Source organism: Pseudochaenichthys georgianus, chromosome 4, assembly GCF_902827115.2.
Source record: "Pseudochaenichthys georgianus chromosome 4, fPseGeo1.2, whole genome shotgun sequence".
Lineage (NCBI taxonomy): Eukaryota > Metazoa > Chordata > Actinopteri > Perciformes > Channichthyidae > Pseudochaenichthys > Pseudochaenichthys georgianus.
Genome location: NC_047506.1, coordinates 18,787,592 through 18,811,338, shown reverse-complemented (window position 1 = coordinate 18,811,338; position 23,747 = coordinate 18,787,592). Strand labels below are relative to the sequence as shown.

The 23,747-nt window shown below is 38.1% G+C and overlaps 4 protein-coding genes across 7 annotated transcripts in view; all 4 read right to left on the bottom strand.

Annotated features, from left to right (window-relative positions):
• abca7 (ATP-binding cassette, sub-family A (ABC1), member 7) overlaps positions 1-2,354 on the bottom strand; it is a 30,026-nt gene extending 27,672 nt beyond the window's left edge. For both annotated transcript variants that reach the window (XM_034080559.2, XM_071202905.1), the window contains exons 1-3: positions 2,111-2,354; positions 721-819; positions 207-300 (exon numbers count right to left, since the gene is read on the bottom strand). In XM_034080559.2, the coding sequence (XP_033936450.1) occupies positions 207-300; positions 721-786 (160 nt within the window). In that variant the 5' untranslated portion in view covers positions 787-819; positions 2,111-2,354. The remainder of the gene's footprint in view (positions 1-206; positions 301-720; positions 820-2,110) is intronic.
• An 88-nt stretch (positions 2,355-2,442) lies between these two features.
• Positions 2,443-10,595, bottom strand: LOC117445134 (amyloid-beta A4 precursor protein-binding family A member 3). 2 transcript variants are annotated; one of them, XM_034080561.2, is made up of 12 exons: positions 10,469-10,595; positions 10,186-10,241; positions 7,941-8,928; positions 7,514-7,541; positions 7,243-7,388; positions 6,961-7,047; positions 6,230-6,418; positions 5,202-5,381; positions 4,415-4,627; positions 3,908-4,027; positions 3,610-3,750; positions 2,443-3,485 (listed from the first exon to the last, which is right to left on the bottom strand). In XM_034080561.2, the coding sequence occupies exons 3-12, from the start codon at positions 8,913-8,915 to the stop codon at positions 3,414-3,416; spliced, it is 2,151 nt and encodes a 716-aa protein (XP_033936452.1). In that variant the 5' UTR covers positions 8,916-8,928; positions 10,186-10,241; positions 10,469-10,595; the 3' UTR covers positions 2,443-3,413. The 2 variants fall into 2 exon arrangements, with proteins under 2 accessions (XP_033936452.1, XP_033936451.1); XM_034080560.2 differs by lacking the exons at positions 10,186-10,241; positions 10,469-10,595 and adding an exon at positions 9,605-10,087.
• A 102-nt stretch (positions 10,596-10,697) lies between these two features.
• On the bottom strand, positions 10,698-13,940 carry pex11g (peroxisomal biogenesis factor 11 gamma). Its single transcript, XM_034081254.2, has 5 exons — positions 13,755-13,940; positions 12,742-12,939; positions 12,211-12,389; positions 11,703-11,774; positions 10,698-11,597 (listed from the first exon to the last, which is right to left on the bottom strand). The coding sequence occupies exons 1-5, from the start codon at positions 13,815-13,817 to the stop codon at positions 11,384-11,386; spliced, it is 726 nt and encodes a 241-aa protein (XP_033937145.1). The 5' UTR covers positions 13,818-13,940; the 3' UTR covers positions 10,698-11,383.
• Positions 13,941-14,782: 842 nt separating this feature from the next.
• On the bottom strand, positions 14,783-23,730 carry LOC117444926 (FYN-binding protein 1). Of its 2 annotated transcripts, none has more exons than XM_034080311.2 (16): positions 23,502-23,730; positions 20,645-21,224; positions 20,417-20,528; positions 20,067-20,122; positions 19,896-19,933; positions 19,581-19,612; positions 18,855-18,987; positions 18,378-18,540; positions 17,536-17,686; positions 17,348-17,364; positions 17,001-17,061; positions 16,859-16,901; positions 16,432-16,594; positions 16,167-16,200; positions 15,410-15,447; positions 14,783-15,284 (listed from the first exon to the last, which is right to left on the bottom strand). In XM_034080311.2, exons 1-16 carry the CDS (start codon positions 23,502-23,504, stop codon positions 15,256-15,258), a joined length of 1,653 nt encoding a protein of 550 aa, XP_033936202.1. In that variant the 5' UTR covers positions 23,505-23,730; the 3' UTR covers positions 14,783-15,255. The 2 variants fall into 2 exon arrangements, with proteins under 2 accessions (XP_033936202.1, XP_033936203.1); XM_034080312.2 differs by having other exon boundaries at positions 20,417-20,525; positions 23,502-23,729.
• Between the last annotated feature and the right edge of the window lie 17 nt (positions 23,731-23,747).

The following is a 23,747-nucleotide window of genomic DNA, read 5'->3' as shown; positions in this document are numbered from 1 at the left end:
CACCAGGTTAGGAAAACACATGTGTGTGCGTGCCGCAGAATCACTCTTAGTGAGTTAATCCTGCCTTATCTGATTGGCATGAAGCCGTTTTTCAGACCATTAAGTGTGTGTGTGTGTGTGTGTGTGTGTGTGTGTGTGTGCGTGTGTGTGTGTGTGTGTGTGTGTGTTTGTGTGTTGTTGAAAATACATTTAACAATAAGACTCACATTGGCTCTGTTTGTAGGGAGGGTGTGAATGGCGAACAGCGATGAGGATGACGAAGAGGAAGAGCGGCCAGAGGAGCTCGATGATCAGCTGGATCTGCATTCAATGAAAACAAGGAGGCTGTAACTAATCTGACCTTTAGTGACCTCTATCAGAGAGATCAGCAGGAGTATTTCCCAACCCTGTGACCTAGTAACTGACAAAGGTGGTTGTAAATCTTTCATTACATTTCAGACGTAGGAGTTTCTTTGAGACAGGCAGATTAGAGAGCTAAAACGAGGACTGGAAACGGGGGGAAAGACAGGTTTAAGTCACGTAACAAAACTAAAGGCTGGAATCTAGTCAAGTATGTTGCGGTTATTTGGCAAGGGCTGTAACCATCCAAAGGTCCCGTTTTAGTTCATTTGTTCTACACACTGGTAATATGTAATATCCAAGCTGAGTTTCATATGATATTTTTCTCTATAGAATCCACAAACTGTTATTTATCTTATTCTGAGGCAAAGATGTGGCTACCTTGTTCCTCCTGCGGTATGTGATGTTCTTCCAGAGCAGGAGGCCAAGCTTTTGGAAAAACTCCATCGCTTTCAACTGCTACCTGGTCATGATGCAAACCTGGAAAACACAACATGTGGTGAGAAAAAGACAGGTTCAGCATGGTGCTATCTTTGTTTTTTGAAGTTGTTGGGGATACAAGAACTAGGGCTGCTGTGTCTGCACTTCAATTACATCTGGAGAAAGTGAATGCAAACACAAAGACAGAAAAATGCATTTCATGGGAGTCTAGATCACAATATGACTTTTGTATGGAGTGCTGTTTCCCCCTGATTTTGTGTTGATCTTCTTCTTCATCATTCACGGGCAACATGTAATGTATCTGGAAGTTGCTCATCTTTTAGGCTCTTTTTTTCTCCATTTAGATTTTAAGCGTGAGATTTAAGTGTTTTCAAGAATACTTTACTTCCTATGTGGACTGTGAATATGCTCATCATTAGTAAGGACCCTAGTAACAAACTGTAGATGACCTTTACCCTGCAGAGGACACAACTGTGGCTGACGACAGTTTACCTTAATTCCAAGCAGTAAATATAGTTTATATTTCATCCACTCACTTTGAACACAAACATAGCTAAGAAAGTCTAAACATCCTGTATGTGATGGATTCAAATGGCCGTTTTTAAATGTTTTGCAAGTGAAGGTTGTCTTGTGTGCCTGCTGTGATCTGCTCAACAATCCCCTGCTTTACATCGAAATCCTCCTGATCCTAACAGCTTACCTGTTACAGAGACTTTCAGATTTACTTGTGCTCCTTCAGAGGAGTGTGGTTTAATTCTCCTGTTTGTGCATCAAATAATCTGGCTCGTGATTTGTCCGAGGTTATCTCAAACTATTTTTACAATGTGTTTTTCTATCCGTTTAGTGTTCAAGGCTTTGCAGATGCTAGTACAGGTATATGATATTTATGGTAGCCAGAGTATTTTATTTACTATTTTAATTTAACCATGTAATATAAATGTTTCATTTTGCTGAGCATAAAGGAGGCATACAGCATGCAACAAACAAACAAACAAATAGTAGGCTATGTCATAAATAATATAATAAATATATGAGGTAGCCGGTACAAACCAACGCTTTTAGTTACTGACACTACAAACAAAATGATTAGAAAACATTTCATTTGATGCTATGATAAACTACCACAATTCCCAGTTTACATCAGTTTTAATAAAGAACATAGTAAGCCTAGCTAACTGGAAGCAACAAAAAAAAAAAGCTAACGTCATATTCGGAAATACAGTAGCTTCCTAGCATGTTACGCAGTGATGGTTGAAAAAATACCTTTTCGGAAACGATAAATAAAACGTAATGCGCACCCAAGACTCGATAAACTGCTGTTAATGATTACCTTTGCTGTTATAACAGGTGATAAAATCTCCCTTCAGTGTTAAGGACGGCCGGTGTAGCTTGTCATTGACTCTCCATTTCCCCAATGTTTTTAAACGGCAAGAGTAGCTGAAAGAAAGTTCCGCCCCCATGCGACTCTGATTGGCTTAAGCGCGTTTGAGGGGCGGGGTCAGAGAAGCCGGCAAAGGATCTGATTGGCTTATGTTTATGTTTTGGTTATTGAAAACAGCTGATTGGGCAGTCATTGTAAACGCTGTGTTATGTTCATGATCACAGAGACTTAGATAAATAATTTATAACAGAAAATAAGTAATAAACTATCTTATAACGATATTCACATAAATAAAAGCCAGCACTTTATTATCAACCGCATATGATTACATTGCATATTAGTTAATAAGTAAAGTAGCAGGAAATATTAAGTAATGGCATTACACTTGCAAACATTACATTATTCTCTTTAGAACTATGTAATCATCAATTTGATATCTTCACCAAATATGTTTACAAGTACAAGTTAAGTACAAAATATGTATAGAGCTATATCAGCTGTACGTAGGTATGTCACTTATTTTGAACCGATCAAAAAGCATCTTTTGCATATGATATTTAGTCAGTGACCACTGACTCTTAATAAATAACATCAAGAACAGATCTTAAAGATCATTTTAATGAACATCCAAAACAACAATTTATTAAAAATATACGCATCTCCTTCTCTCTCTATGAAATAAGGCAGTTACCTTTTATTGTGCATGATATCGGCGTCCTGTCAGGCACAGTACGTGAATCTTTGTGTGTATAAAGCAGAGCGCTCTGACAGACACCGACACTGACAGTTGATAAGCATGTGTACGTGACGGACTGTCGGTACATCATAATGTAATACACACTCTTTTTAGCACGTTCAGCTGAGGCACACTGGCAACACACCAGGCTGGAAGACCAACAACTCTAGTGCAGAACATTAAACACCATTCACTACAATTTTAAAAGCAAGTGAAGCCAAATATATTATGCTTATGAGTCATTGTATCTCAGCTACTGCCTGCATTGTTAAATATCAGAGAAATATAAATGGGAAGCTACCATCTATCCCCGTCACTTTAAAATAAGCTTTCATAATATAACATTGCATTTAAAATCTTAAAAATATATAGCTAGACTAGTTTGTTGTATTCAGTGGTGTGACAACAGCGTATGCTATGCTGTATTATAAATTGCATAATATTTCCATAATTTGGCAAAAGTCCAGGTAGCTTGAACACTGTGCAGTATGTTTTCCTTTAAGCAGCAGGCAGTGCTCAAAGGAACACGGGCTGCTCCTGTCCGGTTAAAAGTCGATATGTTGAAGCTGGCATGGTCTTCAAATGAATCTGCCAACAGGGAAACAAATTGTAATGTAACTGTAAATATGACATGATAATATAAAGCAGAAGGTGAAAGGTCTATTATTGTATTTATGTTTCTGTTTATGAAATAAAAACATTTCATCCTCACCTCTCCGACAGCATTGGTCAGGATCTGGATGATCTTGTCGTGCGTTGTGGCGACAACGCTCTGCCCGTTGATTTCAATGATGCGATGACCAACACGAATGCCTCCTCTCTCTGCGATACCGCCCCGCATCAGACTGCAGATCTGCAAACAGAAAAAGAGATGTTTTACTTTCAAATAAAGACAAATAGCTAATAAGCAGATAATGTTATCACAGACTGGAGAAAACAGAACAACTAACTAAGGATGATACAGAGTCCAGTTAAATAGCAACAAACAGAAAATATTAATATTGACTCACAATGCCGTCCTCCACACTGAAGCCCAGCTGAAACTTGGGATCTGGCCTCCTAATAATCGCCATGGTGACTGGTGGGCAGTGGACGATGCTGAGCTTCACAAACTTTTGGCTTTTTAAGTCCTGAAACAAACAAAAAAGTTTGGATTATGTGTGAATGTCATGAATTATAGAAGCATTTTTGAATGTCCTTTAAAATATAGCGGCCCTGACTCTTTTTTTCTTAGTTCAGGTTTGCTACAAACAACTGGATGAATATCGATCTTGGTCCTTTAAAACCCAAGTGTATATCTAAATCCACTTTCAAATCAATGTAAAAACAAAACACACAGTGCCATCTAGTGCATCCTAAAGACATAACACTTGCTTTAAAGAAGGCAGAAATCACAATCAATTCAATAAACTCTGCCATTCCACCAGAATATCAATAACACTTTAATTACTGTTGAAATATGTACGGTTCTAAGAGTCATTCTAATTTTTATTTTCCACTCCGTCTTCCCTTCTTACCCGAATGATGTTCTGGCAGGTGTTGATGGGCAGCCCCACCATGCTGGTGCTGTTCACCGACATGATGCGGTCCCCGATGCTCAGCTCTCCGCAGCGCTCAGCCGCCCCCCCGTGGAGGAGGTTGGCCACCACCACTGTGGGCAGGATGGAGCCCCAGCCCGACTCCACCACCGCCAGCCCCAAGATCTCTCCAGCAGCCTTTGTGATGGCTACCTAAGATAGACAGCAAAGAAAGAATTATTATTTGTTTGACCAATTATTTCTCTATATTTATCTTTTTCAGGGTCAGTATTGAAATATATTGTTATTCATAGAGCCAAGTTTATTACAGCTGCTGCAACGCCTAATTGGGGCCACTGTAGGATATCAACTTTGATTTTATCCAGGATTAAAAGAAGTTTAATTGAGAGCACAAACTCACAAATTTAAAAGAACGCATTGGAAATAGCAAGGTTATCAACATGTGTCATACTGTTACAACTCCTCAATAACGCATGCTTTTGACATTTCCTGTAAACCGGTTTACTCTGGTGTGATGAGGTTTATATAACTTGCAATGTGGTGACATGACAAAATAATCTGGTAAATATTTGAGTTTTTCCTTTACTTTAATCTCACTGAATATCCAAGTGTTTTTTTTTTATCTTACATTTAGGACTTTAATCTTAGAAATGTTGCGTTTTTGCTTTATAGATTACTCCCATTGCTTTCTTAGTGTCTTTTTCTAACAACAACAATTAGCCAACTGTGCTTTGTGTTAAGACTAAGCCACAATCACTGTGCTTACATCTCGGATGTTCTGAGAGTCGGAGAAGTGGGCCAGGTCTCCGTTGTAGAGCTCCTGACTCTCCAGGTAGTCACTGTACTCGCCCGGCCTCAGGTCACTGGCCTTGATGCCGCTGGCCTGGAGAAACTGCTGGTAGGCCACGCCGAACGACTGACCGATGGCCTGGGCGATCACCTGAGCCTGGATGAAGAGACAAGGAGAGGGTCCAATTTGCAAAATAAATATTGTTCCTTCACTTTTCTACCCTTTGTTTTCATATGAACAAATGAAGGCAAATTAGTTAATTTGCAAAACAGTGCACCTAAAACACATGTCACACCCTAAAACTAAAACAACAAAAAACTCCTGTGAAAGGTGACTTATCTGTTACCCTATTCATTGTAAATCTCACTTTAAAGTTAAACACTAAACCATGAGAAGCTGTGATATATAAATACATTTATTTCAACATTTAATTAGTGATACTATTGCAAAACAGTAACAATAGTGAGTATTTTACCATTGGCTTGAACACAGCTCAGTCAAATACAACAAAGGTATATATACTGTGTATATATAAAACACATTTCTTATACAGCTCTTCATATATTAACAGTTTAGTTGGGAAAAAGTAGTACAAGCAGTGGCCCTATGGCATTCAGTATCCCACAGCTAATTACGCTCTAAAAAGAGACCCTTCCTCCCCCTATTCAGTCTTGCGAACAGTGGGAAACTGGGACGACCGCCAGACCATTTTTATATTCAGGAGAACTCGCTGTCTGTCTGCGGGAAGGAAACCAGGTCAAGCTGAATCTGAGACTGTTGTCCAGAGCAAAGACGCAACATTGAGGGGAGCAAAAGACACCTTAATAATGTGTTTAGCTAAATGCTCCAGTAAACACATTATCTGCAGCTAAATGCTCTACTGGTGATTTCAAAGGATGAAGTTGTGGCCACATTGAGGATCAAAAAAAGCAGAACAGGAAACTCTTTTGTAATCCTGTAGCAGCTGTTGGGTTCATGATATGACAAAAACATAATCAACTCACATCGTCAGATAAGAAGACGTGGCAGATCATTGAGTATTTCTTCTGAGGCACAGAGGAGGATGTGGAGGAAGACTTGGAGGCGGGGTCAGCATCCTGCCCTTTACGTTTCCTTCGTGCCATCAGAACCACAATGGTGCCGATGTCTGCAATATAAGAGATCATCTGCAGAGCGTGGTCCATCATGGCTTCCTGAGTGGAGACAAGACATGAATGTGTTAATGAAAATAGAAGACGAGAGAAGACAGGAAGGTTTGCTTTTCAATTCAACTTGCAGAGACTTGCTTAAAATAGATTATCCATTACAAATAACACCTTTCTTTTTCTAGGTTTTTTTCAGCTGAGTTTGTATTGCCTTGTAGAAAAAAACAAGTTTCATATATGTCAAATCTTGCAGCCATTTTATCTCATTAAATGTATTGAGTTTGAGAGGTTGAAGATTTGTTTTAAATTATTTCAGCTCCCAATTATTCGATAAAATGATAACACCAAAGATTCCTTTTGATTACAGGTAATAATTTAAAATATCATGGTCCTGGTATGGGAGATCAAATAAAAATATGTTAAAGCATATCATTTGTAAACTACGACTGAAACCAAAATGTTAACTAAATAAATTAAATAAAAAAGACACCCTAAAACTATGGTTATTTTTTAGATATATGTGCAGTATGTTGAGATGATGCATAACCTGAAATATCAAAGTAAAGTCAATGAACGAGACAAAAACACACCTGAGTGTCAGCAGTGAGAACTTTGATTCGCTGTGTTGAGATGAACAGATCCACCTCTGTCATTGGCTGGGATTCTCCCTCTGGAGCCTGAAACAGAACCAGTCACACTGATAAGATGTGTATGACTATCTTCATGACAGTATCAAAAAACAGCTAGAGCCGTGATAGAAGAATTGGGATTTTAAAACTAGTATTTCTAATTAGAAAAAAAATCCATGACAAAACAACAACATCTGCTGTGCTTCAGTGCCCACTCTGAGAATATGTTTTATTTGAGTTCACCTTAATGCGGTCCACAGCCTCCTGAGCCTGCGACATACGGGCGTTTGTAGACGGGTTCTTCTCAGATTTTAACTGAGTGGATCCCAGGTACTTGGCACCGAAGATCACTCCATCCAACAGATCTTCAGGGTCACATGGACCAGGCACTACAGGAGTAAAATACATATATCATCGGTTATAAATTAAAGCAGACCAGGACTTCTCCTTATTTATTTTTTTAATAAGATTTGACACAGAAGAAATCATAAAAAGGTGATTTTACGTGACTTACCGTCTTTATATGAAGGATGATCTGCACTCTGTTATGACAGTAAATAGAGACATTATTAAACTGTCAAGATCTAATAACATGGTTTTAAAATAATAAATCAAAACCGTTCAGGAGAATTTCAAATATTACAATTTGCCTAATTTATCATTTAAGATGACATTAAAACATGTTATCATTGGTTCAATTTCAACAACTCTTTTGATAAACAAATGCAATTCATCTTATCTAATTTAATATGTGTTGAGTTCCTTTGAATTGACACAAATCTTTCTTACACAAATGTGTGGGATACAAAACACTATGTATTTCAAAATGTATTAGAATGAATTCATATTTTGTTTAGTAGAGACGAAATCTATGAATGAATCTGGTCAAGCACATTTTGGAGTCTATCATTTATATTTTCTTTAATAGAGCCTGAACCTACCTGCTCGCTCTCTGCAGCAGCAGCCTCCTTTTCCTCCGGAGGCTCTTCGCCCATCTTCATCCACACAGGCTCAGGATACTCCTCATCGGGCAGCGAGTCCTCCCTCTGTAGCTGCTGTTGACCATTATGTCCCCAGAACCTGTGAGCGTCCTCCTGGCTGTAGGAAACGGACACCACAGCGTCCATGTCTCCTCTGTGGGGCTGACCGGGGGGGCTGGGTGTGGCTCTGATCTCTGTGTACTGCAGCAGACCCTGCAGGTCTCTCTGGTGGCTCTTAGAGAACAGCAGCCCGGTGGACTCAGTGCTGTCGTCTGTTAAGAGGGAGGGGGAGCAGAGGTCGGAGTACTGCTGCTGGGCCAGGTGGGGGGGTGTCCGGCAGGTGGTCTGAGGCTCTTCCCCCAGCAGCTGCAGCTGACTGAGCAGGCTGTGGATGCGGCTGTGGTCTTCATCCTCATCATCTGATCTCCTGATAGCCAACACCACATCTTCTTCATTCACCCTTTGCTCCACGACACATATCTCCTCCTGGCAATGCCCAGCATCCTCCAAATCCTCAACCCTCACCTCCTCTTCCTTCTCAACTGTTTCTTCCTTTTCATCCAATTCTACCTCCACATGTACTGGTTCTGAAACAGCTCCCACAAGCTCCTGCAGGTTCACGCCGATCATAGCCAGAGTGTCACTCAAAGATAGTAAAACTGGCTCATTCGGAGTGGCCTTGTCCAGACTGTCAGCAGAAGGAGGGAAGGTGGGGTCCTCCAGGTCATCTTCGGAGCCCGCCTCACTGGAGGAATCAGACCTCCAGTCTAACGGAGGAGGCTCGATCAGGTTGTAGGATTCAACATCTTCCACCTCTGAACCTGGCGGAGCTGCTTCAGTCTGTCTTCTGGCCCCACCCTCAGAGGCTTCATCGACGGGGACAGTAGCAGAACACAAGGAGTCGGGCTGATAGACAGGGCAGACGTCTGAGTCCATTTTAAAAGACAGCCTATTTGAGAAAAACATAATGAAGTTAAGAGGCCATGAGAAAATGGGTTCACTTAGCTTCTATCTGCATGCATAAGAGCTACAGCACTAACACAACTGCCTGGAGAAAACACAACAAAACTATCCCATGTAAAGTATTTTGTGCAAGAAGACACCACTTGTTAAAGCTATAGCACTATGTGATGTACAACCACACAACATCATGACCATCAAGATAAAGAAACAAGCCTAAAGTTCAAAGTACAAGGACAACATGTGCAATATGTGCAACCATAAAACAGACCCTCAAAGCCTATTTATGAAACCTTTCTGAATGAAAACTCATTCAGCTGGGATCACATACATTTCAATGCAACATAATATCTCTGTTTTGGATACTGGGTCACAAAAGACGCATTCATGTGTATTCCACAGAGGTTGAACCGAGGAAGCCAGGGTTTCAGAAAAAAGGTCATGCTGGCTGTTTTAGAAAACGAATCAAATTGGGATCCTGTAAAACACCCTCTAATACTCAATCCTACATCTCAATTTGGCGATAAAAAGTAGACTTAATGTGACATTAGCTCAATGCTAACTAGCTAATTAAAACCTACAACAAGCCAATGGGAGCTCATTAACAACATATGGAAGTTCTGTGTTAAAAACTGTTGTTTAGGCATCGAAAAGACAACTCTCACCTGATTTATTGCGTCTTTCTCGGTTTATTTGTGCCCACACACTCCTCTGGGTGCCACGACAGATGATTTGACGTGGTTTGGCAAACACTTATTTTCCTAAACTTTGGCTTTGTTTTATTCGTCATATTAACAGCAGCAGCACGGTGACATAATATTATATCACATAATCCAAGAGTTTAAAGAAAGTTACGGTGTAAAACTGAGTTTTCTTGTCATTGTTGTCGAGTCGACAGCTTTTATTTATTCACGGTCTCTGTGGCTGTGGTGCGTTCACGCGCTGTTGTTACTTCCCAGTTGTCATCAGTATTTTTGTTTCTTATTCCTCTTTTGCTTAAATCACATGACATATAACCACAACATATTGACGGCACTTTTTCTAGTCCTGAGACAACAACTAAACACAAATATTAACTTCTTAGTTTGTTTTATTTAACGATGCTATTTATACTTAAAGTAGCGTCCCTAAAGTAATTTTTTTGTAACAATTAAATAAGATAAAAACAGATTAAATAAAACCCTGCTCTTGAAAAGAAAAATGCGGGTTATTTATATAAGGTTAATCATTTCATTTCATTTCAAACCTTTATTTAATCAGATTGGTCCCATTGAGATCATCGATCTCTTTTTCAAGGGAGACCTGCAGCATATGGTTCCACATGAAACATAAAACAATAAAGGACATCATACATTATATTTACAGGATACATTTACATAGTTATAGACATTTACAAGTGCCCATAGTATCAACGAGCATTTCATTTAGCCTAGCTTTAAAAACATGCAGAGGAATGAGATTGCTCAGTTTCAATTCTTGCTGAAGATTGTTCCAAGCAAGTGGAGCTGCGCATATAAAAGCTGTCTTACCTACGACAGTCCTTGCTCTTGGCACATCTAACAATACTACATCATGCGATCTCAGACAATAGCTGCTTGCAACTCTCTGTGTTATCAGAGAGCAGATAAAATGGAAAATGCGCTAAATAAACTATTTATCTCATTCCCGACCCGTCCATCGGCCCCTGAAGGCAACAGATGCTCACGTCATGTTGACGCGTACAGACCTGTTTAATCAAACATCGATAAAACGATCCAACAAAGGACAATTCAATTTATTAAAAAATAATAATAATCATAATCTACAATAACGTAACGCATAATTCAATTTACATGGCAAGCTGCGTGTACACTTTGAACATTTAATCACTTCAGTATAAATCTGTTTATATAAATTGCTGTTATGTAATTTCTAATTTGAGTATTCCAACTGGCCAACTCATGAAAAACACAAAAACAGTGTGATGATTAATTCATCAATGCATGATTGAAAATTAGTTATAAGGAGTGTATAATTATTTAAGGCAACCATTTTTAGCTATTATCATCCCAGTAAGTAGGAGATAATAGGAGGTCGTATGTGCTGAAGTCCATACATTTTACACCATGGAGTGGCCTCCAATGAACCCCAACGTCATTAGGAACTCATTGTAATGTAGGATCTGAATACTGCTGTCTGAAAATGTAAATACATCTGTAAGTAACGACTAACATACATTTCATTAATTGATTCATTCATTTCTGACACTTTCTAAAGACGCTTTCAATCACAGCTGATGAAGCACTTGGATGATTGGCAAAAAGTCTACTTATCTACTTACTTATTACATTCTGAGTAGATTCTGATCGCATATATAAAGATCTGCTAAACATCCTTTCACTACATCATTTTACATCAGTTCACATCATTCATTCAGTCATCTGTTCCTCACAGTGCAGTGAACACTATGTGCTGTCAGTCTCCTCGCTGTCTCCGGCGTTCATCTGGATCAAACCAACCAGAGATGAGATAGTGCCCATCAGCCCCACCAGCCAGGGGGGGAATCGACCCGCCCACAGGAAGCCAGGCGGCATCCAATGAACGGCATTACTGAGGTCAACTGTGCTGCTGAGGATGTTGAGAATCTCCCCTCGCATCTGTCTGCGGAGCTGAGAGGGACTGCAGGAGACAATCACAGGTTCATCAGGACATTTTCTTTCTCACTGCGAACATCCAACTTTTGAATAGGTGCAAAGAAAGTGTTACAAAATGTTTATACAACACCTGCTGTTGCCCCCATCATCGCTCTCACATCTGTTTAACGTCTTCTTCAGTAGCATCAAAACTCGAAGCGATCTAAAGAGCAAAACATTCACACAAATTGGCATTCTAACAGATGTAAAAAAATAAATAACACGATACAAATATATTTTCTTGAAAGATAAGATTGTCATTATTCTATATATTTCTTACTGCCATCTAATCCCATAAAAATACCAAAAACAACAATCTTTTGGTTGTCTTTCAGTATTTTCACTTTACACTATTTCCATTGGTTCCCACTAAAGATCTTTAAAAACAGGTCACAAATATTATAATTATTTTTTGCTGTTTGTGTTCAATTGACTGTAAATAAAGCCTTATATTATATTCATTGAAATAATTAGGTATGAATTATGTATACATCTGAATTGTCATATAAGTGACATTTGTTATTTTGGTGATCCATTTGTATTACGTCAGTGTTTCCAGTCAGATTTGATTTGATGTTTGTGTTGAGTTGACGTCAGACCTGAGTATTCCCAGCAGCAGCGAGGATCCCCACAGCACCGTACTGAGCACCCACCACTTATCAGACTTCACTCTGAGCAGCTCAGCGTCAGCAGCCCAGGCGATGTGTTCACAGGGGTAGTACAGCTGGTCGGCCACATTGTTTAGCACCGATAACCAGCGGAGGCCTGCATCCTCCTCCTTAAAAAGACATGCCATTATGCAAGTTTTCTGTATTGTTATCAGAAACAGAAATGTTTGCAAAGAGCGTCTAACAAATGATTTGTTTTAAAACAGTGTATGTTTATATTTTGTCCATGTTGTACTCATATTTTGATATCTACTGCTGCACTTTGCCATTTTAACAAAGCCCTACTTTTTATTAAAAATGTTATTATTCAAAAGTGCATCTTGAGTCTTTGCAAAGACAACCACTGTCAAAGCTTCATAGGAACTGTAGCTATTGAATAGTAACTCAATATGTTAAAGTGAAGAAGTTTTCAGATTATGAGATTTATCAAAGAGGGGAGCAGAGATTTGTTTTGTGGCTCACCTTTCCTCCAAACCCATAGCTCTTGGAGTAGGCCAGCATGGAAAGATCATCAAACAGCCTCAGCACCGTGCGGCAGTGGCTGAGCTGAGCAGAGAACAGCAGTAGACGTTTTCCCAGACGATGGGATGAATTGTCAGCTTCTGCTCTCCGGGACAGGGCTCCTCCGACCAGCTGCGAGCCATAACAGGCCGTCCTGATCTGGAAAGACAAACAGCGGAGAAAAGAAACGTGACTGTTTATCAATAAGAAGACTTGTGTCAATGTTTATCTTATTTTCTGTTGTCCTTTTCAAGGTTATGAAAAGTGCCACTGTCTAATAAGCTTCATATGATTCATATGTTTTGAATTATGGCTTTATTCATGAAATGACAAATACCCTCAGGGGAAAGAAACTGCAGTGCATCAGGTCTAGTATAAATGTATTGCAACTAACATCTGTAGAAATGATGGATTCTAAAGTGAAAACAATCTGAATGTATTTCTATTATAGTTTGACATTTATACAGAAAAACTAAGTAGGCTGTCATCACCTATTCATATTATATTTTATTCAGATGTACACCGTTTACAAATATTCTAGACTCGATGACTATGGTGCTATTAATCTGTGACTTTGTAATTTGTGTTTAATTGATCTTTAATAGATTATGTTTTTATATATTATTTGATATACTTCTAATTGTATTTACTTTCTCTGGAAATAATTTCAATTTAAACAACCAATTATTAGGTTTATTATGTTACCTGAATATCACAGAGCAAAATACAAATGAAATCAGAAAAATACCCTAACTCTACTGTACTAGTATTTATTTATACTGTTTCAGTACTACTAAGCGTCACAATCTTAAGGGTTTATAAGGCATCAACATTACCTTTCAAACCTAGTAATACAGGATTCTGTTTTGTGTCTAACGGGTGTACACTCAGGTAGAATGAGTGATGTATAAAACGAAAACTAATGTGTGTTCTGCACCCATGATCATGTAAATATAAACCACATGGGTACTTACAACTTTATCTCTTCCTCTGTATGACTCCAGCAGTCGGACCAGAGACTCCACAGACGGCTGCATGTCTGTCTGTTGCTCAAACTCTCTCACGATATGGTTAAATAAATAAACAGTGATTTATAAAGATCCTGCACAACAACATATCCACTATTTACTGTTACCAGCTGGACTTTGAAACAGGAAGTACCCCAGTGCACGAACTTGTTCTTCGTTCTTTTTTCTTCTTCGTGCGATGCTGCACTGCTGCCCTCTTGAGTTTGGGCAGCATCATTACAACACTACTGGCTGATGTGAGAGTATTTTTTTAAATGTACTTCATGATAATTTATACTATAAGAAATAGATGTGTTTTTCTTTACACAATTACAATATTAGTAAACAATTAAATCTGTGGTGTGTTTTACTTTAGTTTTGCTTGATGTGTGTCAACATATAGGGTTTAAATGAGGACACATTATGCCACAACATTCTTTTTTTGTGGAATTTAGATATACATATGTTACAAGTGTGTGCAGGAAGCCAGGAACCACACAATTGTGACATACATCTTCTCTCTGTTAGTGTTACACATTGAATACAACATGTGTCAAGCATTTCAGAGTGTCTTATGTTAAAGGTTAAACCTTATGTCTGCTCAGGCAGACATAAGGTTTTGTGTTAAAAAAGTTAACATTAAAGGATGTCAATATGTTAGAAGAAGCTAGTAGAAACTCAAAATACAAGTATGGACCTGAAAATGATAAATATATTTCACTTTTAATAGTGATCTCATGGTGATCCTACTTTGTTTTTCATGGCATGAGGGATAATCTGACAATATACAGTCTATGCTTTAAATACAACACTTTTATTTCTCTTACTTTATCCAATACCTATTTAGGCATTATCTAAATCTGTTTTATCAAATCACATTCCTTCATGATCTGTAATGACCATCAATGAATTGGTTGTCAATTATGTTGGATGGTTATCAACGTATATAGGTAGAGTCTTTCTCTGCTACTTGACAAAAAAAAACACTTCCAGGGTCTAGGCATTTTCTTTTTTATTCAAAAGAAGAACATATATTCAAATGAAAAAACAATTAATTAACAGTAAAAAAAACACATTTCATTTATTTTTAAATTATCCCAGAGTTGAGCAATACACAAAGCTCCATTAATAGTGTATTCACTTTCTATACAAGCAGTTTGGCAAACAATGCATTGATGTGTGTGTGCGTGCGTGCGTGCGAGCGTGCGTGCGAGCGTGCGTGCGTGCGTGTTCTAATTTTCCGTTCCTTTAGTTTTATAAAATGTTTTGGTATATAAATCCTCTCGATTGAATCCTGCTTAATCTAATGCAACTGGTGAAGTAAAAAATGTATATGTTGTTAGTTATATCGTTTTATATATCTTACATTTTCACATAGTTTTTTTTATCTTTAGTCTCTCTCTTTCCCCTCCAATCTCTCTCTCTCTCTTACTGTGTGAGTGTTTGTTTTGTTTTCAGGTTTCGATAATCAGTGTGGAGAGTCGTTGTCGTAGACGTCTGAAATATAAAATAAAAACACAACAATCATTATAAATAAGTATAAACAACACCCATGAGCTTGAGAAATAAATGACAGCGGTGCAGTTTGCATTTATTACAGGATATATCCAAAGATAACTCACCACATAAATAGTCAACATCGTCGTAAATGTCTCCTTCCCTGCAAAGGGAGAGTGATGTTAAAACAAGAACAGTTTCTTCTATTGATATTTTTCTAGATCTAAAACTTGTTGCTATGTTATGATGTTGAGTTTATACATTTTTTACTGGAAACGTCGATTACAACACATTATATTTAAGAAGGCATTGAATATGACATTTTTAGATTACTAAAAATAAAATATGTATATGTACAACTGTATCTTCATTCTCCAAAACAACAACAACAAACTCTATTAAACAACCCAAGTCAAAGTGTAGCTGTCATTAAAGCAAAACATTTGTTTAAGATAAGATAAGATCAGACTTTATTTATCCCGAAGGAAATTGTTGTGCCAGAGTAACAAAATACAATAAACACAATAAACACAGCAGCACAACAGCAAAACTGTACACTAAAAGTGCAGCAAAAAGAGCAATTAAATATCTACAGACAACATGAAACATGGTCACACAATCAATGCAATTATTAGCAGTATTTAGTAGTTAGTAGTGCAAAAAATAAAACGTAGTAGCAGTTACGTAATTGCACGTTATCATAGCATTATTAATAATAATATTGCGCATAGTTATATATATATATATATATATATAGCATATTTCATATTTACATGAAGGTTTATACATTTTAAGTAAAAGGGTATTTATTTAAAGTATGAGGACTAAACTGAAGTAGAGCAAATGTTGGATCACAATTAAAACTGATGAAGATTCACTTACATTGGAAGAAGAAGAGCTCTGGACACATAACCATCTGTGAGAGTTAATACAAAACAGACATTATGTCAAACACTATCATGCACACTAGGAAGATTAGCATAGTCATTCAATTCTTGTCATGTAATTATAAAGAAAACATAAGAAAACAAGCTGTTGTTAACATTTGGTTTAGGCCGAGCTGCTAAGACAGCCTCACAGAGCCAAAAGCATGGCTTTAGGTTTACTAATCATATCAAAATCAAATGGATGTGAAGTGTTTGCATACATTTTCCACACTGGTTACAACACAGAGCTTTCTTGCTGTTGGTGAGCTGGATAATGTCCACAACTTCTCCATTAGTCACGTGCAGATCCTTCCCTCCTGGCTTCTTGATGACACAATTAGGATCCACCATCATGGTGTGGAGTACTCTAAGAGGCCCTTCATACTGGGAAACAACAGGTAGGAGTGATTCATTTTGAGCATTTTCAGTAATTGTCTTAAGGGCACTCTGAGATGTTGGTGTCATACTGTATGCCTCATCTGGAAATAACGCTTTTTGTCATTGAGGTGTGTGCATGTTTGTTTCTGTTGTATAAATGATTCAGGAAGAGATAATGAACAATATACAATGTTTCTTTCCCTGCTATGCTCATATACCACTCTTATTTACAGATAAATAATCGGATGTGAAAGTGTAAGAAATATTTACCTTAAATTTATTTCTTAGCTCCTTTCCAACTTTAGGATCAAAGCTGGAAATAAAGATTATAATGATTTAACAGATAATCAAGTTGTCATTTCTCAAGCTCTTATTTCCTGTTCCCTTTCAGTGTCAAGATGTAAATAGGTACCTGATTTCAGGCGGTGGTGGTGGGAAATCCTCACCCATTGGTTGAACGTCATCATAGTCGTCTGAGGTCAAAACGAAAAGTACAGTAAACCAAAACTAGAATCATCTTGTCAGAACCATCATCTTTTGAAACAATCAGGCAACCACATTTAAAAAAAAATAATGTGTGTTTTTGTATCAAATGATGTATATTTCAGTTATCAGTTATTTTACACAATACTTGAATAAGAACACTTTTTAAGATTGTTCCCCAGCAGTAAGTGTTGTAACCTTATGAATCTCTAATGTGAAACCCTTACTATTTATTGTTTAATCCTAATCATTCAGTAATGTTAAAGTGTCACTTACCATCGTCCGGAAGCATGCTGGAGATGAGAGGAAACATTTCATGTTAGTTTGAAAGACATGGTTGAAAATTAGAAAGCACCATATAATAAGGTTCATAACAGAATTTAAGGATAAAATGCTTGTGAAACAATCATTGAAAAAAACATTTCTCCCAGTATAACACACACATGATCATCTGACAGCTGTACCTGTCTTTACTTGTGGAATCCACATTTAACATCAGCGGGGGGTCAGGAGGTGGTGGAGGCAAAGGCGGTGTTTCTATCTTTCTGGACTGGAGCAGTTTGCGCTTCACTGCTTCATAGTCAACATCCACACATGTGTTACTGATGTAACCGTCTGCAAGGTGACACAACACAAAGATATGAATTATGACAAATCAGTGTGTGAAGCAACACAGGTCCATCTAATGCAAATAATGATAATCAATGTTATCACTGGGTATCTATGAAACCACAACCACAAAGTCTTACATTTCTGTTTGGAAAAGGTTGGATTTGGATCTATAAAAACATGTATCACTATGGGCAAATTAGTTACAAATAGTACAAAGCAAGAACGGTGATATCCTCTTGAACAAATTGTTACTGACTTGCTGGAAAAACAACCAACAACAGTCTCACTTTCTCACTGGGGAAAATGCTACCTGCTTTGCTTTATAACCTTCTTTGTTGCCCTCCTCCAGTCCGTTATTTTCTTATATTAAGACATCATCTTTGCTTCCCTAGTTGCTAGCATATTCTATATAAGTTACAACAAGAAAAACAGACACTGAGAATGTAAACATCAAGACTGAGACTAACAGGTGTAAAGCATTAAGGTCACAAGGATGTTTTGGTTGTACAGATAGAGTTGAGTATCATCTGCAAAACATGATACATAATATCTTCGCAAACATAACAAAGTCAAGTTACAGTCAAGCAAGGCCCTCACAAAATGTCTTCAAATTGATAAACTAACCTTAAAATAGTCCTTATAAAGACTTGACATTTTCTAAAAATGTTTGATAGATATTCTAATTGAAACTCACATTTTCCATTGACAGACTTAGCCAACCATTTGCCTCCCGGGTTGTTCTTCACCCGGAGGATCTCCACGCTCTCTCCTTGTCGTACGCTAATGTCCAGTTTTCCTACTCCATGCCAGTCATGTCTGACTCTGGCTGTATGAAGGACCTCCACCTCCCCTTGTAACTATAGGAAGACAGAAAGAAAGTGTGACTGGATTTGAAGAAACTCAATGCTTAAGGATTTAAGTGTTACAAATTTAAGCAAAAACATAGATTTTGTAAATAACATTCATGAAGTTGGAAATAGGTTACCTAACTATTAGAAGAACCTGAATAGTTTATTAGCCTTAAATATATCCTGATATATAAAAGGCATTCCTGTTTTTGCAGGTGGTGATTTTCTAAACTACCACCCAAGTTAACTTAGTGATGCTTTCTGATCTTCTGTGACAGAAACTGGACTTAGGGTTTTTCATGGAGGGCGTATTTTGTCCGTACCTGAAAGTTCTTCCTCAAGTCATGTTCTCTCTTCTGACGCTCCATCTGATCTCTCTTCTCCTGTGCTTGTTGCTTCTTTTCATCTATTTTGTTTTGCTTCTCACTATTCAACCGGTTTTTCTCCACCTGATCCCTTTAAAGGAACAATTCAAACATTTTCAAAACAGTTCATTACTTCATTACACATTTTACTACATATAAATGAAGCAACTACAAGAATCTATGGCCATGACAGTTGCTTTTTGAATCTGTGCTTGCTATATGCTAATGTTAGACTGATGTTGATGTTCTATTTTTTACACCTTGGAAACAGTTGTATAATTGTTGTTAAAATGGGAAATCAAATGTCTTAACAACAGTGTTGCACATTACATAGGTGACAACAATACCTAACAGGAAATATGTTGAATTACAGAAACACTCTGTTGCACATTTAATGTTGCTTGCCAAAGACATCCTGTTAAACCAAACAGATATTACACATTAGAGTGCTGTTTCCTAAAGAGAAGTTGTGTCAAATGAACAAACTCAAATTGCAAAGCCTTTTAGGTTATCATAGTTGAAAGAGTGGTTGTTGCTGCTTCAGTAGGTACAAAAATAACAATAGCAGTAACAAAACTAATAGAAGCACTTTCTGTTTTCTGTCCTGCTTCGTGTTCACTGCGGCCACTTTCTACTTTTAACCAGCAGAGCGCTTAATGATAAAGAAAGAACGTGTATACTTACTCATCTATGAATTCATACACGTCATCATTTTCCTGTAAAAGAAAAGATTAATTTGCACGTTTACAGAACAAGAAAATATATCAGGTTTATTAGATTAAAAGGGAATGCCATCCGTGACAGCTTAATTGTCATTTACAATATTAATATAAAGGAATATTTGAGCCTGTCAATCATTAAACTAACATTTATAAAACGTTATTCTAACTTTATGATCTGGTTTGAGGAAAGAGCGTTGTCTCACAGAAAATAACACCCTTTTTAAATTCTTAAAAATGGGAGGCGTATTCACTTCACGGTAAGTTCAAATGTCCTTACCTCGTCCACACACTGTGAACTGTTGTCGCTCCAGGACTCTGTGAAGAAACATCACGAGGAAAATATAAGTTGTTTCACTTTTCTGAATAACTTAAAATGTGTTAGAGGAACAAAGGTGTAAAAACAGAAATAGTTGCAGTGATGCACAAACAAACAAGATGCCATTGTTACCGTTCTTCTCAAAGCTTCCAATGTCATCATAGTAGTCCTGGTTATCTTCAATGTCCCTGCAATCAATAAGCAACACATTTTTCTTGCTTGTTATTCAGCAATTGGTTGGTTCACCACCTGACATCTGGACGCTGCAAATGTTAAAGATAGTTGTAGATTCTCCCACGTCTTCCTCCCTGCAATCTTAACATCCTGTCAACTGTGATGAAGATGAGAATTTGATTTTACTGTGGCATTCTCAGTGATTTATGTATGACTTATTGTCTATCTGAAGATGTAGAATAATTAATTGTATGTAGATTCCTGCATGTATTGGTATAACACCAGCATTACGTGATCTAAAGACTCACATGGAGGCCATTTGGTGCGGCAGCCTGGGTTTGTTGCATCGTTGTGGCGGTTTCGGAGGACTGAGGACGGCAGGTAAAGACATCTTTCTTCCCCCTGATCCTGAGGAACCTGCTGGGGAAATCACAGCACACATATTTACACACATTCAGCAATGTATTTTCGTAATTTCATTTATCAATTTAGTCGTGCATGATTTAAAAACTGTGAGAAATAAGCCCGAGACTTACCGTCACTCTTTTTGGGACCAGGAAAGGCGGGTCCTCGGTTGAGCCTCAGAAATGGCTCCAGGTTGACATTGGGAGGCCGTTTGGGTTTCGGGGGCAGGGGTCCTTCAGGGGGCAGGGGCCTCCTGAGCGGGGTCACCTCCCCTGCGCTCCTCTTTCGGGGCTGCTGTCGGAGAGGTGGAGGGGTGGTGTGAGCTGGGGCTTGTTTGGGGATTGGAGGCCTCTGGTGCCTCAGCATCATGTTCTGCAGCATCTCCTCCTTCAGCTTGACCCTGCTGTGGTCTGCCGGCTGGAGGGGGGCTCTGACTCCAGGACTGGGAGACGGTCGAGGGAGGGGAGGTCTGGATGCCGCCATGGATTCTGCCGGCCTCGGGAACCTCACCTGGCCTGAGCTAGCCAGTGGAGGAAGAGGAACCGTGGGAGACAGTCTGTGGTGCGCCAGGTTGCTCTCTGTCAGTGGAAGTCTACCAAAGCCGGGTTGAGGAGATTTTGGGGAGCCGCTGTCTCTGCTGCTGGTGTCTGGTGAGGTGATGGGCTTGGTGTTGAACCTGGCCCTCAGAGCCTTCACATCCACGCTGTCCTCCTGAAAAAAAATACACAGTCACAAACTCAACTGCAGCTGATATGTGTTTGAAGCAGGAAGTCAGCAGCGCAGCAGACAGCAAGGCATGCCCCCCACGCTCGCGCTACTAGGTGAGAATGCACCGTGCAACATTGCAGTTTCCTGGTTCTTTTGATCTACTCAGAGCTGAGAAGTCTCCTCAACAAAATGATTATGATATGAGTGAGGAACAGACATTTACTGAGATTGCTGCAATGAGTCATGGAATGAAATCAATCACTACATTAAAACATTATTTATGTTACACAAAGTGGTTCAATTGTTAGTTATAGCAAGGATTTTCACAACAACAATGCTAGAGATGAGCCAATGAAGCCAATATAATCTTTTAAAACGGTTATGTGGGGATTTTAAGACTTATAAAGAAATGTTTATGCTCTCTTTTGTTGTTGCTCTCAATTAAAAAGCTATTAAACTCACTGCAGTTGGATAATTCTATGACATTTCCCCATAATATTTAAAACATTTTACAGTGCTGCAAAGTTTTTCTAAGTATGCAGAGGTTTCTTATAAAAATAAGAAGTCACATGACTTTCAGGTGAGCATCTTTATAGTAGCTCTTAAAGTCCGTCGTCAGACAGAAATACTATCATTGGTTGTGTTCAACCTGAATAGGCGGTTAAAAGAGCAATGGTCTCAAAGCAAGGAGGTAAAATGATGAAAATTAATAATAATAATAATAAAAGGAACTTTTGTTGTAAATAGTTACATTTTCTGTTTTCTTGTTCTCTGTTATGTTGACGAACTGAAAACATGATGAAAACAAAGGCATTACACCATATTTTGTCTGAACATCTAAAGTTTCACGGTGTGAAGAAGAGCAGGAAGTGATCACCACCGCACACCTCCGTAACTTAGCCAGCATCCTGCGCCGGTTACCATAGAAACACTCTCACCTCACTCTCACCTCCTGCACCAATAAGCTGCAAGCTGTGCTCGCAGGAAACAGACGAAAACCTCTCTCCACACCACAAACACACACGACACGCAGATGGGGTTCAACAAAAGTGTGTGCGTGCATCTAAGTGTGTGTCTGTCGTCTGACATTTTATTGCAGTTTTTAAAACGGGGTCACCACACAGTTGCTGTGCAGGATAACACTAAGAACACATATTTTATTTACAAAAAAGTGAGAAACTTGAGGAAAAAAGTCATGTCAACAAATAAAATGTGATTGAGTACATTCACAATTTACATTGAAATTGTACCTTAAAATATTTTCTGGTATGTCATTTGTTATCGTAAATATCACTGACTTCAAGGGAAGTCTTCTGTTCTCCGTTAAGTTTACACACAGTAAAACGAATTGGTTAAAATGTTTATTTAAATTATTATAAGTTTGTCAGAACTCCTTAAATGATCTTGAAATGCACTAACCTATGCAGAATAAGCTGGATAAAGTACGAGTGACTATATTTAGGTAGCAGTCAGTCTCTGAAACAGAGAACATGCAGTTTATGTAATTCATTTATTTAATTATTCATAGGTACAGCTACAAATATTAGTTGACTAACCGATTGGACGAAGGTCAGACATTTCTTTCACTAAGTTTATTGATAATTGATTAATAGATACATTAATTGTTCATCCTTTTGGCTTTGATCTGAAAAAATGTAACAGACATTACATTGATATTTGAGAAAGTCAAAGAGATATTAAAGACCAAACCATTAATCACCCTTAATCATTTATAGACATACATTTCTTAGATGAATGGATAATTAAAATAATTGATAAAGTTGCACACATACTTGCAGTGCAGGATACTTTATATTTAAATAATGATATCATACATGAATTTCTGAACTGCTATTAACATGTGTACTTTCGAAGGAAGATAGGAAGCTAGAAAAGTAGAAGTAAAGCTGCACTGAGCTCACTGTTAATCATTGACCACTGTGATAGAGCTTTCTTTCATTAGCAGCATGAGCACTTCTTTCCAAATCCAACTACTGTGACAATGATGTAATTATTACAAACAAGCCGGTAAGATCCTGTATTTGCAGGGTTGTAAAGCAGGTTTTAAAGGTGATTCCATAGTATGTTTTATGTAAGAGGAAAACTGAGGTTTTCAAAAAAATGAAATTGGATGGTCTTTAGAAGTCAGATTATTCATAGACACACGAGTATGAGGAAATGGCCAGAAGGGTGAAAGGAGCCATCGAGGAGTTGTAAATCATCCATTCACAAATATATTAACAAATAAACTTAGTAACATAGCAAATAACTATTTCTTACCATATTTTCCTTTAGTGGTGGACTCACTGATGAATAAAGTGCTCCATGTCCAGCGTGATTCAGTATATCGAGGCTGATCTACTGTACAGACCTGTGTCACAAAACGTATACTTCAAATGAGGAAACACTTCAGTGAGTGCAACAGGAGAACAGACAGTGACACAACATGGGAATAACAGTAGAGAAACTTTAACATGCTGTCAGCCACTTTGTTTCAGTTCTTCTTAAAAAGGTCAGTTTTTTTGT